The sequence below is a fragment of the Oncorhynchus keta genome, unplaced genomic scaffold (genome assembly GCF_023373465.1).
Source record: "Oncorhynchus keta strain PuntledgeMale-10-30-2019 unplaced genomic scaffold, Oket_V2 Un_contig_20057_pilon_pilon, whole genome shotgun sequence".
Taxonomy (NCBI): Eukaryota; Metazoa; Chordata; class Actinopteri; order Salmoniformes; family Salmonidae; genus Oncorhynchus; species Oncorhynchus keta.
Genome location: NW_026281800.1, coordinates 58,169 through 75,945, shown reverse-complemented (window position 1 = coordinate 75,945; position 17,777 = coordinate 58,169). Strand labels below are relative to the sequence as shown.

At 43.2% G+C, this 17,777-nt stretch overlaps 1 protein-coding gene across 4 annotated transcripts; it reads right to left on the bottom strand.

Moving 5' to 3' along the window:
- Positions 1-78: 78 nt before the first annotated feature.
- nup54 (nucleoporin 54) lies at positions 79-15,792 on the bottom strand. 4 transcript variants are annotated; one of them, XM_035776550.2, is made up of 13 exons: positions 15,633-15,792; positions 13,734-13,817; positions 7,301-7,387; positions 6,854-7,009; positions 6,389-6,609; positions 5,922-6,109; positions 5,436-5,632; positions 4,942-4,996; positions 4,734-4,827; positions 4,157-4,264; positions 1,388-1,507; positions 881-991; positions 79-680 (listed from the first exon to the last, which is right to left on the bottom strand). In XM_035776550.2, the coding sequence occupies exons 1-13, from the start codon at positions 15,670-15,672 to the stop codon at positions 573-575; spliced, it is 1,569 nt and encodes a 522-aa protein (XP_035632443.1). In that variant the 5' UTR covers positions 15,673-15,792; the 3' UTR covers positions 79-572. The 4 variants fall into 4 exon arrangements, with proteins under 4 accessions (XP_035632443.1, XP_035632444.1, XP_035632446.1 ...); XM_035776551.2 differs by having other exon boundaries at positions 13,734-13,814; positions 15,633-15,705; XM_035776553.2 differs by lacking the exon at positions 7,301-7,387.
- Between the last annotated feature and the right edge of the window lie 1,985 nt (positions 15,793-17,777).

Sequence of the window (17,777 nt, the reverse complement as noted above, 5' to 3'; positions counted from 1 at the left end):
GAGGGAGGAAACAAAGCTGCTATGCTAGCACTGACACCGGTTACACTTGGGTAAGAAAGAGATCCAAACAAAGGAGAGTCATGTTGAAAAAGGCTCCTCAATGACATTTTATTAAACCATGTTGGGGTTGTGTATAATTCTTATTCAATCATATAAAATATTACTAAATCAATAATAAAAGGCGTATTTATTTACAATGTGTTGAATATCGCACTTGAATATCACACCAAATCGTCGAACAGTCACATTTCACTGGCTGTCAACCAGACAGTGTCCAGTTTTTCTAAGGCAGTCTTGTTCCAGTTTAGATGTTTGGGGGTTTTAGGGGCAGTTTCCAAGACAAAAATGATACCTAGTCCTGGACTAAAAAGGATTTTTGATTGAGATTCAATATTGAGCCATTAGTCCAGGACAAGGATTAATCTGTGTGAGAAAGCACCTCTGAGTTGAAGACAGACAGACCATAGAAAAGACAGATATATGCCTTGCTAAGAAGAGGCATAAACCTTTAACTTTTGTCAGCAGTGAGAGAGAGATTCAGGGTCACGTGGGGCCTGGGAGGACCTTTGAGGTCAGCCGAGTCTGTCCAGGAGGCCATGTTCTATCAGTTTGATGTCTTCCACGTCATCTTTGATCACACTGATCAGCTGACTCAGACCCTCCTGCTGCTGCTTCAGGTGCTGTGGAGAGGAGAACGGAGAGACACTCGGTCAGCAATACTGACCAACCACACACATAAACAAAGACACTTAGAACTACTGACGGACTAACGGCAGACCACACACATCTGTAAGCAAACAGACAAAACACTTCCATAATTTGCGTTAACATATACATGCAGTATGTCTTGCCCATAAAAATAGAATTTTAACAGTCTCACCTGTCTGATCTCTCTGAGAAGGTCTCCGTCCACACTATATCGTTCCTCTGAGCGTACCGCCCCAAAGTGGTTCTGCATCCGGATCTGAGACATCAGCTCGTTCAGACGCCCCTAATAGAGCAACAACCATTTCAAGTAAATTTTATAGACAAGGTCCTCAAATTACATGAGAAATACTGTACATCCAACGAAAGGGTCATCAAATCTGAATCAGTGAGAGGCGACAGGTAGCATAGCAGTTAAGAGCATTGGGCCAGTAACAGAAATGTCGCCGAGTTCCCGAGCAGACTAGGTGAAAAATCTGTTGATGTACCCCCGAGCAAGGCATTTAAACCTAATTGTACCTGTAAGTCGCTTTGGATAAGAAGAGCGTCTCCTAAATTACCAAAATGTAAATAGGTAGGGTGTCCAGAGTTGCAGCTAAAAGTCAGCTTTTAGCATAGTCACGTAGGGCATGGCGGAGTGCCAGCGTTTGTATGGAATAACCAGATGATGCAGTGAACTTACCTTGAACTGCGTGGGGGCATTGAGTTCACACTGGATGGTGTCCAGCTGCACTCTTAGGTGCTCCTCATCCACCTGGATGGCATAGCCACTCTTCCTCTGAATCTCCTGCTTGATCAGCACCTAAACACACACACAAACAGTGTATATACTAAGGCTGTCCCTGACTAAAAAAAAAATATTGGTGTTTTGCAGGTACCATTTAATTTAATGAGGCTGCCAGTTGAGGACTTGTGAGGCATCTGTTTCTCAAACTAGACACTAATGTAGTTGTCCTCCTGCTCAGTTGTGCACCGGGGCCTTCTTCTTTCCTTCTTAAAAAAACCTGTCTAGGACACATGTTCCGCTAGCGGAAAAAATATACACTTGTTAACTTAAGGTATAGGGGGCAGCATTTTCACTTTTGGATAAATAGCTTGCCCAATTTCAACTTTCTGCTACTCATGCCAAGAATATAACATATGCATATTATTACTGAAACTGAAGTTTCTAAAACTGTTTGAATCATGTCTGTGAGTATAACAGAACTTATGTAGTAAGCAAAACCCAGAGGACTATCTGTTCAGGAAAAAAAAAATGTAGGTCTCAGTTCAGTGAGTTCTCTGTTCAGTGAGTTCTCATTGGGAAACGGTAATTCTTTGGAACTTGTTTTCAGTTCCTACTGCTTCCACTGGATGTCACCAGTCTTTGGAATTTGGTTGAGGTTATTAATATGTGCAATGAAGAAGTACGGCCATCTAGGAACTGCATAACACTGTTGAGATTTGCGCAAGACTTGAAAAGTAGCTTGGTTTGTTGCGTTCCTGTATTGAACACAGATAGACCCGTCTTCAATTTGATCTAAAGTTGTATTACAAAAGTAGTTTGAAGTTTATAGGCAACTTTTGAAATATTTATTAGTGACATTGCGCATTTTGGAAGATGTTTTTTTTCTGGATCAAAAGCGCCAAATAAATTGACATTTTGGATATATATTGACGGAATTAAATCGAACAAAAGACCAATTGTGATGTTTATGGGACATATTGGAGTGCCAAAAAAAGAATCTCGTAAGGCATGTTTTACATTTTATTTCTGCGTTTTGTGTAGCGCCTGCAGAGTTGAAATATGCTACCCTCTGTTTACTGTTGTGCTATCATCAGATAATAGCTTTCGCCGAAAAGCCTTTTAAAAATCTGACATGTTGGCTGGATTCACAACGAGTGTAGCTTTAATTGAGTATCTTACATGTGTGATTTAATTAAAGTTAGATTTTTATATAATTTTTTTTTTTTTGCCGTGCTGCATTTCCCCTGGCATTTGCCCAAGTGGGACGCAAGCGTCGCCTATACCATAAGAAGTTAATGCAACCACTGTCAGAATTTTTAAAAACTTTACGGAAAAAGCATACCATGCAATAATCTGAGATGGCGCTCAGAAGTACACAATATTCCTCCGCCATGTTGGAGTCAACAGAAATTACATCATAAATATTCCCTTACCTTTCATCAGAATGCAGTGCCAGGAATCATAGTTCCGCAATAAATCGTAGTTTTGTCCGATAATGTCCATTACTAGTGTCCAATTAGCTACCTTTGCTAACACGTTTAGTTCATATGTCGAAACGCTGGCGCCAGTCCAGGCGAACTCAGACGAAAACTTTAAAAAGTTATATTCCAGGTTGAATAAACTGGTCAAATTAAGTAGAGAATCAATCTTCAGAATGTTGTTATCATATATATCTAATAACGTTCCAACCGGAGCATTCGTTTTTGTTTACAGAGTAATGGAATACATGACAATATCATGAGAAATGCGCCTGGCCAGGAACTGGCATTCTGCTAGACCACTGACTCAAATGGCTGCCATCCGGTCCCACATCACACTAGAGGCTTCATTCCACGTTCTACTGACTGACATCTAGTGGAAGGGGTAGGAAGTGGGAACAGATCCATATCTTACTGGGATGTGAATAGGCGATGAGTTGAAAATCAACCAGCCCCAGAATTTCCACTTCCTGTTTGGAAGTTTGCCTGCCATATGAGTTCTGTTATACTCACAGACATAATTTTAGAAACATCAGAGTTTTCTATCCAATAGTAATAATAAGATGCATATATTAGCATCTGGGACAGAGTAAGAGGCAGTTCACTATGGGCACGCAATTCATCCAAAGTGAAAATGCTGCCCCCTATCCGTAAAAAGTTAACCGGTCTAGGATCAGCGGAACCCCTCGCCAACAGCCAATGAAATTGCAGGGCGCCAAATACAAATCAACAGAAAACTCAAATCAAATTTCACCATTTTAAAAGATAAAATTCTCGTTAATCCAGCCAGTTTCTGATTTCAAAAATGCTTTACAGCGAAAGCTCCACAAACGATTATATTAGGTGTCCACCAACTCACAGAAAACACCAGCCATTTTTCCAGCCAAAGAGAGGAGTCACAAAAAGCACAATTAATACAATTAATAATACTACATGATTCCAAAAGTGTTATTTCATAGTTTTGATGTCTTCACTATTATTCTACTGTGTAGAAAATAGTAAAATAAAGAAAACACCTTGAATGAGTAGATGTGTCCAAACTTGTGACTGGTACTGTATATTACTGCTCGGCTAAAATAATCTCGGTCGACCAACGACCAAACAATCAACTAACTGGGGTCAGCCCTATTATACACACATAGTTAACTTCATGATATTCTGTCGACATTCAAAATATGTTCACACACCGCTGTATCAACTGACAACAGCCAGATGACTTGACTTAATAATAATAAATGGCATATACCTGTAGTACTCTGTGAGAGAGATCCATCAGCTTCCTCTTGTATTGAGCGATCTTAGCCACTGTTGTTGCCTGGTTCTTCTGCAGTTCACTGATGTCATTAGAGATGATCTGGTGAAAGACCACAGGAAACATGTACATAACTACATAGGAGGAACCCACCTACAGCATATTATAAAAGAGTACTGAGAAGCATGTGAGGCAGTAAAGGAAAGCTGTAACAAAGGCCAGCGTAACGTAGCTCACCTCCTGGATAGGTCTTAGTAGCCAGATTCGTCTAACAGTCCTTCAAGCTGAATAAGAACCAGCAACCTAAGGTTCTTTATTCATTTTATGGTACTGCAATTTCCCTCTACACTCTTTTATAACACTTCTAGAAGCAGGCCATATACAGTGGGGCAAAAAAGTATTTAGTCAGCCACCAATTGTGCAAGTTCTCCCACTTAAAAAGATGAGGCCTGTAATTTTCAAAATAGGGACACGAGTGCAAGTTCTCTTGCACAATTGGTTGCTGACTAAATACTTTTTTGCCCCACTGTATGTGTACGGGTAAGCAGCGCAATTGTAGAGGAAAGCTCACATCTACTCTGGACTGGTGCTGTTTGGTCATCTGGTCCTGAATCTTCAGTCTGCGGAGTAGTTCTTTGAAACCAACCATGGGGACGGGGATCAACCTGTAGGATTACGAATATCATCAGTTCCATATAAAGTTTCAAAATGATCATCGAGCTCAGAATAATTAATGATAACAAGCTTTTAATAACCTTGATTCACATTGAACAACTTACTTGTCCGCATCAGGGTTATCCACCTTTGCCTGTTCCCAAATGATTGGATCCACACCTGAAAACAAGCAACAAAACTCTGAGTCATATACAAGTCACATTCTTAGTGCTACATGTGGACCAAGTAGTCCATACACTGTTGTTTCAATAAACCAGTAAATGAAACCAAACTGAAATCCATGAAGTCACAGCTGTTGTACAATAGACATCTGGTTATCTAAAAGCCATGGCCTTGTTCCCATGCTCAGACGTTGCATGCATCAACCAATGGTTGCGTGTCAGATCATCGACTGTGTCATCGGGCACCAGATTGCTATAACATGATGTGCTTAAGCTGATATGGAAAATGCCTATTCAGACGCTGTAAAATCTGGCATGCATCAGCAACGTCTGAGCCGGGGAATGGGACCATGCTCTCAACATAATGACTCAGTTAACTTAGTTGTGATGGAGGTGAGAGAAGAGCAAGTACGGGGAAGACACACAACCAAATTTACCTGCTGGTGCATTCGCCAGCAGCTGTTTGAGCTGTGCTGGTGAGAGCTCAGTGCGTGTAACAGACATGAAAACTGCTAGCTGTGTGAGCTGGGCCTTGGTGTTAGCCTGCTCTACATAGCTGTACAGTGTTGTAGCTGGGATCCTCTTAGATGTGCCGTTAGGAGAACGCTCCACCACATAGATCACCACCTCCGTCCTAGAAAGAGATAGACAGGCACTCAGTGTTACACGGTCCACTTAGAGGGCTTCTAAATGTTCACAAATTTGAAAAACAAGAAAATGGCAGCCCTGCCACTTGGTTTGCTATCAAAGTGAGTATTGGGTCTGGAGAAATGTAATCTCTGTTAATAGGCTCATAGATTGAACAATGGATGCAGGGACTGACAGATCATGAGGTCAATGTGATAAACTTAACGATACTCCATACAGTATATTCTCTGTTGTGTACCCATAGACTGTGTCTGGTAGTGTCTACTACTACTCACTGGTCATCAGGCAGGGCTTTGACTCCCTCTACGTTGACGGTGAGAGTCTGGTTCCCTCCCAGCACCTTGTGTAGAGACTCAACCAGCTGCTGCTGTTGGCTACGAACATCAGCCTCCTTCTTATTCAAGGCCAGGACAACCAGACCATCCTCATCCTTACTGCCTGGGATACAGCTGTAGCCCACCGCCTTGCAGACACAAACAGATATGATAAACTTGCAGTTTGTGTCCTTAGTATTCTCTAGATAGAACTTTGGTGGTCTCTCTTATGCTGACATATTTGTGACAGTTAATTGAACTCCAAAGCACTGGTCTACACCACTGCAGTTACCTGAAGCCGGTAAAAGAAAGGAATAGTACAACAAACCTCATCAACATGTGAAAACAAGTTAAAGATTAAAACTGCAATTTGCTTTATTAAAATAACAAAACATTTAATGTCAAAATATGCTGATACGAGGCATTACCTTGAACCTGCAGAAAGGGTTCTCCTGTGTGAAGTCTACAGGGGGGAGTTGGTTGTTGAAATAGCCCTTGCCTGTTCCCCAGAAGGCCTGGAGCTGATTCCACTTGGCCAAGATGCCATCTCTCTCATCCCCAAGCAGGGTGGGGGCAGACAGGGCGTTAGCTGTGTGGACGAGCTGATTAGACTGGGCCGGGGCCTGGGCCTGCTGCCCAAAAAAGCTTCCTATATCGCGCAACACAAAAGAAAACTTAGCTATCCTAGCAAAACATAACCTGTTTGGTTTGCATACACCGGGGGTCAATCGCAATAGTCTATCCTTAAATCCTCCTTGCGTTCTCTCCTCGTCTCAGTCTCAAATCGTTGGATCTTCTGTTCCCTTTAAGGTTAAGGAAGCGAGGAGAGGACCCTAGGAATTGAGGAAGGACTTTTGAGATTCACCCCTGCTCTTAGCCAGAGGAACACTTACCTTGCTGTTGCTGCTGTGGCTGGATATTGAAGCCACCAAATCCACCTCCTAGAGTTGTCCCCAGACCTGTTCCAAACCCAGCTGCAGCAGTAGTGCCAGTGCCCAGCCCAGAGGAGAACCCAAATCCCTTATTCTGGGTATTACCAAACAGTCCTCCTGGAAGGATAAATAATTATATCAATAAAACCATTAAATGGAAAATATAAGGATTTGTTGAGTATTTTGGCTTAGAATCTTAGGTTCAGGTTATAGTGTGTTGGTAATCTGAGAATGGAATGCTAGTATCGGGAGAGGCTATGGCAAGGAGATAACATGTTATGGTAGAGTGCACCATCTAGTAGTTGCCATGCAGAATAGCAGGAGCAAGCAGAGTAGGACAAGGCCGTTCCTGCCCTGGCTCTCTCCGGCTGTACCCAGCCCTGCCCCAGCGAGTTCCACAGTCCTGACCTGTTGTGCTTGCAGGAGCGGCGAAGCTGAAAGTTGACCCAGGCGCAGCAGCGGATGTAGTGGTTGTCCCAAAACCCCCAAAAGCACCTGAGCAAGACAAACCAGACCGTCAGAGAGCATGGATGAATGGATGGATAATGGAAAGAAAGATGAGAGGGAGGGCATAGAGATTAGGGTTGCAAAGGGTCGAGAACTTTCCGGAAATTGTCATGGGAAGTTCAGCCCAGTAATGTTGCTTAAATTCATTAAAATAAAGTTAGCTTATAACAGTGAACCTTTTTTGTGGAATACACACAAGGCAATTCTAGGTCTTGTGGCATATTTTGGTTAAACTATCCCCAATTCAATGGAATTACAACCCTCTGCATGCGTTCTTCCATCACGTGATGCTGATTCTCAAGATCTTGCACACAAAGGAGATGCTATTGAGCCAACACTAATACACTGTCTGAGCCAAGGACAACATACTTTCTGGTAAGTTTGAATTACAATACTGGGTGGGGTGAATATATTCTATACGGCATACATTTTTTTTTTTTTTTTTAAACTAGTAAATAGTAACCTACAACATTGTGTGTTTCAATCATTTCTAACTTGTTAACAATTTCTGCTAGTAAGTTTTTGCTACCATGTGGGTTTTGGCTTGTTTGAGCCTGCTAACAGTGTTAATTCACCTGTTTCCATACATGTTTCATTTTAAAACATTTCTTATCTTACAAAGGAGTTGTTTAATCTAACCGCTTAACTATTTATATGTACATGGTGTGTGTGTGATATATATATATATATATTATTTTTTAAATCTAATCTTGACAGGAAAATGCCACGGGCACTATCTGATGTGTGGAGATATTTCACTGCAACTAATGTAGAAGGAAAAGCTGTGTACAGCAGATGAGCTGAAGGCAGTCATCAATGACCTTCATCCACAGAAGATATTTGCACTGGTGACAGACAATGCTGCGAACATGACGGCTGCTTGGTCTAATGACATCATGGCACTGAAAACAATGGATCAACTCTACAAGAGAGCCAAGGAAATGGTTAGGTATGTGAAGGATCATCAAGTTATAGCAGCAATCTACCTCACCAAGCAAAGTGAGAAGAAGAAGAGCACCACATTCAAGCTGCCCAGCAACACCCGTGGGGGTGGTGTTGTCATCATGTTTGACAGTCTCCTGGAGGGGAAGGTGTCTCCAAGAAATGGCCATATCTCAGTCTGCCGATAAGGACAGCACAGATCCTCCTAGATTATGTGTTTTGGGAGAGAGTGGTAAGTAGCCTGAAACACCTGAAACCGATAGCAGTAGCCATGGCACGGATTGAGGGAGACAATTCCATCCTGACTGATGTTCAGACTCTGCTTGCAGATATAAGAGAAGAAATCCGTACCGCCCTGCCCACTTCACTGTTGCTCCAAGCAGAGAACTGCCATTTTTAAATATACTGCTCAAAAAAATTAAGGAAACACTTAAACAACACAATGTAACTCCAAGTCAATCACACTTCTGTGAAATCAAACTGTCCACTTAGGAAGCAACACTGATTGACAATAAATTTCACATGCTGTTGTGCAAATGGAATAGACAACAGGTGGAAATTATAGGCAATTAGCAAGACACCCCCAATAAAGGAGTGGTTCTGCAGGTGGTGACAACAGACCACTTCTCAGTTCCTATGCTTCCTGGCTGATGTTTTGGTCACTTTTGAATGCTGGCGGTGCTTTCCCTCTAGTGGTAGCATGAGACGGAGTCTACAACCCACACAAGTGACTCAGGTAGTGCAGCTCATCCAGGATGGCACATCAATGCGAGCTGTGGCAAGAAGGTTTGCTGTGTCTGTCAGCATAGTGTCCAGAGCATGGAGGAGCTACCAGGAGACAGGCCAGTACATCAGGAGTGGTGGAGGAGGCCGTAGGAGGGCAACAACCCAGCAGCAGGATCGCTACCTCCGCCTTTGTGCAAGGAGGAGCACTGCCAGAGCCCTGCAAAATGACCGCCAGCAGGACACAAATGTGCATGTGTCTGCTCAAACGGTCAGAAACAAGACTCCATGAGGGTGGTATGAGGGCCCGACGTCCACAGGTGGGGGTTGTGCTTACAGCCCAACACCGTGCAGGACATTTGGCATTTGCCAGAGAACACCAAGATTGGCAAATTTGCCACTGGTGTCCTTTGCTCTTCACAGATGAAAGCAGGTTCACACTGAGCACGTGACAGAGTCTGGAGACGCCATGGAGAACGTTCTGCTGCCTGCAACATCCTCCAGCATGACCGGTTTGGCAGTGGGTCAGTCATGGTGTGGGGTGGCATTTCTTTGGGGGGGCCGCACAGCCCTCCATGTGCTCGCCAGAGGTAGCCTGACTGCCAATAGGTACCGAGATGAAATCATCAGACCCCTTGTGAGACCATATGCTGGTGCGGTTGGCCCTGGGTTCCTCCTAATGCAAGACAATGCTAGACCTCATGTAGCTGGAGTGTGTCAGCAGTTCCTGCAAGAGGAAGGCATTGATGCTATGGACTGGCCCGCCCGTTCCCCAGACCTGAATCCAATTGAGCACCTCTGGAACATCATGTCTCGCTCCATCCACCAACGCCACGTCGCACCACAGACTGTCCAGGAGTTGGCGGATGCTTTAGTCCAGGTCTGGGAGGAGATCCCTCAGGAGACCATCCGCCACCTCATCAGGAGCATGCCCAGGTGTTGTAGGGAGGTCATACAGGCACGTGGAGGCCAACACTACTGAGCCTCATTTTGACTTGTTTTAAGGATAATTTGTGTGATTTTGTTGCCAGCACATTCAACTATGTAAATAAAAAAGTATTTAATAAGAATATTTAATTCATTCAGATCTAGGATGTGTTATTTTAGTGTTCCCTTTATTTTTTTGAGCAGTGTACCGTAATTGCTGGTCTATTAAGCGCACCTGAATATAAACCGCACCCACTGAATTATAAAAAAAATATATGTATTTTGTACATAAATACGCCGCACGGGTCTTTAAGCCGCAGGTGCCTACCGGTACATTGAAACAAATGAACTTGGTCACCATCTTCCTCCTCCTGTGCACTGAAACCACTTAAGTCATCTCCTTCGGTGTCGGAGATGAATAACCTCAGAATTGCTTCATCCGATGTTGGATCGTTTTCATTGTCGCTCTCGTCACTTTCATCCGGAGGCAAATACCCCGCTGAGCTCATGCTGCCCCTTCAACACGCAGCAGTCCAGCCGCCCCTTCAACACGCAGCAGTCCAGCCGCCCCTTCAACACGCAGCAGTCCAGCCTTTCCAAACCCGTTGATAGTGGATTTTTTGACAATGCTCCACGCTGTCAGGACCCACTGGCAGACTTGACCATAAGTTGCTCTTCGCATGCAGCCCGTTTTAGTGAAGGATTTCTCCCCACTTGTCATCCAAGACTCCCACTGAACAAGGAGCGCCACCTTAAATGCACAATTTACACTGATGTCGAGTGGCTGCAAATACTTTGGGCCATCTGCTTTTCTTCCCTCTGAAAGCCTTGGTTGTCTTTTTGCACTGAGTCAGTTCCTCACGCTGCTGTTTCCAACGTCTTATCATCGACTCATTAAGGCCAAGCTCCCGTGCAGCAGCTCTCTTTCCTTTTCCAACAGCCAGATCGATCGTCTTCAAATTGAAAGCTGCATCATATGCATTTCTCCGTGTCTTTGCCATGATGAGGGTGACAAAATTACTACCATAATCAGAATGATGGGAAGTTTGAGCGCGCTCAATTTTACGTCACATAATGTGACGGTGCTCAGTTTTTTGGCGTCATGAATCTTGTGAAAGCGGAAAACATCCATAAATTAGCCGCGAGGTTCAAAGCGTGGGAATAAAGTAGCGGCTTATAGTCCAGCAATTACGGTACATCAAAAAGTGTGAAGACTTCTGCCTGAAGCCCATACATGCCGCAGCGTACATGTTGGACCTCAAATATGCTGGCAAGACCATACTGTCTGACGCAGAGATCAACAAGGCCTATGGTGTCATCACTACCTTGTCTCACCAACATGGCCTGGATGAGGGCAAGGTTCTTGGCAGTCTGGCGAAGTACACATCCAAGCAATGGCTTTGGGATGGAGACATAATACGGCAGTTGTGCCAACATATCACATCAGCCACCTGGTGAAAGGGATTTTGTGGATCTGAGGCTCCTTCCCCTATTGCATCCATCATCCTCCAAATCCTACCAACATCAGCCACCTCAGAGCGCAACTGGTCCTTGTTTGGGAACACACACACCGAAGCACGCAACAGACTGACCAATAAAACGGTTGAAAAATTGGTAGCAAATTCTGAGGCTTTTTGAGCTTGACAATGATCCATCCCCAACAAGGTTGGAAAGTGACAGTGAAGATGAGGCCTCAGAATCTGATGTTCAAGAGGTGGACATTGAGGAGGTCCAGGGAGAAGACATGGAAGCCTGAGAGGAAGACAACCAAAGCTTTAGTTTCTAGACTATCATTGTACAGATATGTTGAAAACGTTTTTGGGAGATGCGATGGATCATTGGGGATCATTCAAAATTCCCTTTTGTTGTTCAGTGAAATCGTCCCATGTTTAGAGTAAACTCATTTAATTAAAGTTCACTTATATGATATGGTAAATATATCCCATGCAAAAAACATCTACATTTAAATGGTATTAAAATTATTTTGAATATATTCCCGTTAATTCCCATATATCCCACGGAAAGTTTCCACCTCTAAATATTCCCCAAAATGTGCAACCCTAGAAGAGATCAATTGATTTGTCCAAGGGAGGGGGTCCCTAATGCTTTTTTAGAGTGGAGAGGATAAATACTCTTGAGAAATAACACAGAACATGTCATGTGCCTGCCAGGCAAACAGTGGCCTAACAGATTCAGGAAAATGCGATAAGAAACACATAACATATTCCACAAAAATAATCTAGCACAGCCTTTCCCAACTCCGTAATCAGAGCCCACCAGTTTGACACAGGGACTGTGCTGACAAAGGCTGTTGTAGCAGATAGCGGATGTATGCAAAACAGGCAACATGGAAAACATCATTAGATGAGCATTTAACATATGCATAGGGTGAGATGGAGATATACAAAAACACCACACCAAAATAATACACAGTCGTGTAGGGAGAAATGGAGAGGACAAATGTGTGCTGTAGACATACTAGACGGATTGACTGATTAATATATTTTTTTAAAGGCATCTACCTGCGCTAGCCAGGCTATTAGCAAAATTGAAAACAGTGGTTGCTGTGGTAGCTGCACCAAAGCCCCCAACATTAAAGCTGATTGCAGCCACGTTGGGAGCTGCTGCATTTAATCCAAACCCCCCAGAACTAAACCCACCAGACGTGGTGCTCCCGGCTCCTAGCCCCCCAAATCCTGTAGCCAGCAGGCAGGCAAGGCAGGCAGCGAGAGAGAGAGAGAGAAAGGGGTGCAGAGGAGGGTTAGTGTAGAGAAGAGCACCGCGACAGTCCCACACTGGGAAAGCTTCAAACACATTGTATGTACAAGAGTACGCCCGGTAGCGTCATAACAGATGATCCCCAACAGTGATGTTTTCAGTTGATAGAATTACTAAGCAGAGGAGATGCAACTGAAACTAATTAACAGCCACAAACATCAACTCCCTGCTCTGTTAGTCAGTCAGTTAATGAATAAGATACTAGTATTATGCTGAATACACGGGTGTAGTTGGATGGTTATTTAGTAGTAACCACATTTCACACTTATGTGGTAAGCTGGTAGCCTGGGTGCCAGTCTGTTTCTACTCTCTTGCCAACTCCTTATAGTTTCGGAAATCCCAGACCTAGGGCAGAAATAGCACTAGGTCTGGGAAACATGACGGATTCTCTTGGCAACTACGAAAAATAAAAGATCCTGGGGAGTTCTCTTCAAACAGACAACTCTCCCTACAAATCACGAGTTTGGGTAGGCAAGGCTTAAATGTAGGCAGGAATTGTGCTCATGAAAAACTTACCACAGGCATACATGCTAGAACGTTGCGATTCTATACCTAAGTTCACAGGCAAAACCTTTGCAGTGGTTTCAGTGTAGGTAGTTGAGGCAAACTAGTAAAACAAAACACACATTTAAAATAACCTCTATGATACTATTGTGTGTCCAGGAGATGTTTACACTAGGGCAACAAGCAGATAAAGCAGTTATGAAAGCAGAACTCTGCCCTTTCCTCTATTCCAAACTGACATTGTATATGTACAGACAAGTTCAGCTGGAAGGAAACCAGTCTGTCTAAAAAGAATAAACTCTTTCTGTCATTGTCATGCACAACATCATCATGCTATGTTTGGTTTGCCAATGAAGTAAGCAAGAGAACAAACAGATCTGGTACAGGGCTAGTTGGCTGGTTAGTTAGTAAAGTTGGCGTGACTGTCGAACACTGATGTAGTGGACAGTCCCAGTCTTACCTGTGGTGGTGGTGCCAAAGCCGCCGAAGCCAGCGGGGGCCGCAGCAGTGGTGGTGGTCCCGAAACCAGGGGCTGCAAGACCTGCTATAGACAGGAAGAAAATGATTTAAGTCTTTACAATGGGGAAGAACCACAACAAACTCTTCAGGGAGAAGAGAAAGAGCAGGATGAGACAGTGCAGTTTAAAATCCCCCTTCACCTCCGTGAATCAGTGATAGTCTGTGGGGCCAGGGCCATTGCAATGTACTTACTGCTGCTGAGTCTGAATATTTCAGTCCTCCTTTGCTTTGCAAGAATTCTGTTCCCTTTCACCACCCATGTATTCACAGAGCCCCAATCAAAGATGCAAGACAGTCCCCAGGGACTAAACAGTGGTATTAGAATACTGACAGTGAACCTTGTCTCATCATTCTTGCCAACGAGACGAGATAAATTATTTCTCATGCTCCACCACATTTCTCAAGGTCCTGTTCATGTTTAATCTCAAGTCTTTTGTGGGGTGCTGGCAGAGTGATCTGCTTTATTTGCAATCATAAAGGTCCTTAATAGCTAGACTACAAAAAGTAGATCTTTGTTGGATAAAGCAACCTCATTTATTCAGCATAGGAAATTGCAGCATAAGCATGCTATTGCGCCTACAGACTGTGCTGAACTTGGTTGAGCTACTGTTTACTCAGCCTGGGATTATTTGAGAAACTGCTACACCTGTCTACATTCTCAAGCAAGTAGCCTAGCTAGTTAGCAGATTACTCTTATTCTTCTGAGTGATGATAATGCATTTTGGGGAATGGGGAAGCTGCTGTGCCTTGAAAATGAACAGAGATATTTACTACCAAATCCCGATGAGGCACTGGTGGTGGTCATGGCAAAGCCAAAAGCTGAGGGTGCTGTTGTTTTGGCAGCAAATGAACCAAATTAAAATCCGTTAGTGTCTTGACCAACAACAAAATATGTAGTCAGACAGTGGAATGTTATGAGGATGGATGAAGTGGATAAAGTTGATGTCGCAATGGGCAACTGCATCCGAGTTAAAAGACAACCTGCAGAACAGGCTGCTACATTTCAGAATGTCGCATTTTGATACAGAGTGTCACAGTACAGAAAGAGAAACAACACTGCTTTGAGAATCACTCCTATCAATAATCACATTGAAATCAATTACGCAAGAGGGGGGGTGAGGTTGCAAGTCCTACAAAAACAAACAGCTCAAAAACCACATGGAATCTGGCAATAATGTGTACATCACTGGTTAAAAGACTATTTGTAAAAGATCACATTTTTTTGAAGTGGGTCTATCACTTCCATTGAGATCACCCTGAAATAAATAGAACAGGGGGGAAGGTTTGGGGTGTAACACTGTTTAAAATTAACACTATTCAAAGGCGCCACAGAAACTTGGAAAAACGTATATATGGTTGGTTCAGATGAGAATTTGTTGAAAGCATCCATCTATAGTTTGGCATGGCGGGTGTTGATTTCGGGAGGCTTCCATCACGGTAATGGAAACATAAATAAGTTCTGTTAGTTAACTAATGAATCACGACCCGCCATATAAGGGATTCAACAGAATGTTGCTGACGACTAGTAGTGTTGTTAGTTAGCTTCGCAGTTTAAATAGCAAGCTGACTTAAATCGATTATTCTCCATTTATGTGAGCATAGTTAATACAAACTGACTAGCTAGCTACTTTATGAACATTCTAGTAAGCTAGCTACTTCGTTAGCTAACCTTAACTGGCTTGACCTGCAGTCAAGGCCGCCTTTCTTACTTTTGTGGTTTCGTTAGCTGTGGCGTACGTAAATGAAATCATAGCCATCCGTCCATCACAATCTCTGCTGTTGATAGTAATGTAAAGTGCTTTCTCATAAATTCGATCAATAGATGGAAATATCTCCTTACTTGCTGGGTTGGTGGCAGCGCCGCCAAAATTGAACGCCATGATTACTCCTGTTCACAGCAAATAGGGTCCGTGCAGGAAGTGTCGTTAGATTGTATGGTTCCGCGAAATAAATTCTTCTTCTTCTTTGATGAGGTTTAATGGTGGTTGGTATCCAATAAATGTTGCATTACAACCACCTACTAGACTGGAGTATAACTGCTTTATAACTTTGCTTGAATAAAAAAATAAAAAAAATAAACAAATACCGTACTATCCAACACTACACTCACAAAAAACAGCATACTCCAATGTTTAAATATATTTAGTCCTACTTCAGGCCAACAGCCTGAAAGGATGGGACACCACCACTTAACACACCCTGTAACTCTTCTGACGTGCAGTCTCCCACACCCAAATACCTCTCTGCATCTGCCACCGCAACCTCAATTTTCTGCGACTTACATTCCATCCCTGCAGTACAGTTCATAACCATTGCTATAAATGCTAACTGAAACATATCACTTGTTGGTTTATCCCTCTGTATTGGTACAGATCTACTCACACCACTCCTCTCAGGACCCTTGACCCTTCTTCCCCTACTTTCTTCACTGCCTCAGCATATGATTTCATGAAGCTTTTGTTTTGCATTTCAAATAACCCTACCTCGAACTGTAACTTAATTATCCTAACCAGTTACGTTAATTATCCTAACCTGCTGCGTAAATTCTCCTAATTTGTTACGAAAAGTTCATTTTGACAAAAGTTGTACGCCATCTAGACAAAACCTTAATTAGTCAGATTATGTTGCAAAGCGTTGGTCTGTTGCAAAATGTTTTTTCCCAGTGATTGGGATAATAGTCTTCCTCACAACTTAATAACAGTTGACACTCATTCACCCTCACAACTGTCAAAATGATTCTTGTTGGACTAATGCATTTTTCTAGGCTGTATCACAACTAGCCATGATTGGGAGTCCCATAGGGAGGCGCACAATTGGCCCAGCGCGTGGCTATGTTTGGCCAGTGTATGCAGTCATTTTAAATAAGAATTTGTTCTGAACTGACTTGCCTAGTTAAATAAAGCAAGAGTCACAAGAACATTAGTGAGGTTGGAAAGTGATGTTGGGTGATTAGGCCTGACTCGCAGTCAGCGTTACAATTCATCCCAAAGGTGTTCGTTGGAGTTAAGGTCCGGTCTCTGTGCAGGCAAGTGAAGTTCTTTCACACCGATCTTCACAAACCACTTCTGTATGGACCTCACTTTGTGTACTGAGGCATTGTCATCCTTCAACAGGAAAGGGCCTTCCCAAACTTTTGACACAAAGTTGGAAGCACAGAATAGTCTAGAATATCATTATATGCAGTAGCGTTAAGATCTCCCTTCACTGGAACTAAGGGGCCTAGCCAAAACCATGATAAATAGCCCCAGACCATTATTCCTCCTCCACCAAACTTTACTGTTGGCACTATGCATTGGGGCAGGTAGCGTACTCCTGGCATCTGCCAAACCAAGATCCGTCGGTCGGGGAACCAGATGGTGAAGCGTGATTCATCACTCCAGAGAGCGCTTTTCCATTGCTCCACAGTCCAATGGTGGCGAGCTTTACACCACTCAGCCGAAGCTTGGCATCACGCATCTTAGCCTTGTGTGTGGCTGCTCGGCCATGGAAACCCATTTCATGAAGCTCCCGACTAACAGTTCTTGTGCTGACGTTGCTTCCAGAGGCAGTTTGGAACTCGGTAGTGAGTGTTGCAACCGAGAACAGATGATTTTTACGTGCTGCGCACTTCACCGGTCCCGTTCTGTGAGCGTGTGTGGCCTACCACTTCGCAGCTGAGTCGTTGTATTTGTATTTGCAGCAGCTACTCTTCCTGGGAAACAGGAACATTAAGGCAGTTATATACAATTTAAAATATTACAGGACATTACATTTCATAAAACTTTTCTCAACACATTAAGTGTGTTCCCTCAAGCCACTACTCTACTATCACATACAGTACCAGTCAAAAGTTTGGACACCTACTCATTCCAGGGTTTTTCTTTATTTTTACTATTTCTACATAGTAGAATAATAGTGAAGACATTAAAATTATGAAATAACAAGTATGGAATGAGATTGCTTTATATAAACGTACCATGTACGTAAAATGTATGTACAGTACCAG

Bases quoted from the DNA above. Each gene is read 5' to 3' on its own strand.
- nup54 (XM_035776550.2), bottom strand. From the start codon at position 15,672: ATGGCGTTCAATTTTGGCGGCGCTGCCACCAACCCAGCAA. The intron at 5,633-5,921 runs GTGAGTAGTAGT...ATCTCTTTCTAG, and splicing joins AAAGCCCTGCCTGATGACCA to GACGGAGGTGGTGATCTATG. The intron at 4,997-5,435 runs GTAAATTTGGTT...GCTTGTTTTCAG, and splicing joins GCTGGCGAATGCACCAGCAG to GTGTGGATCCAATCATTTGG.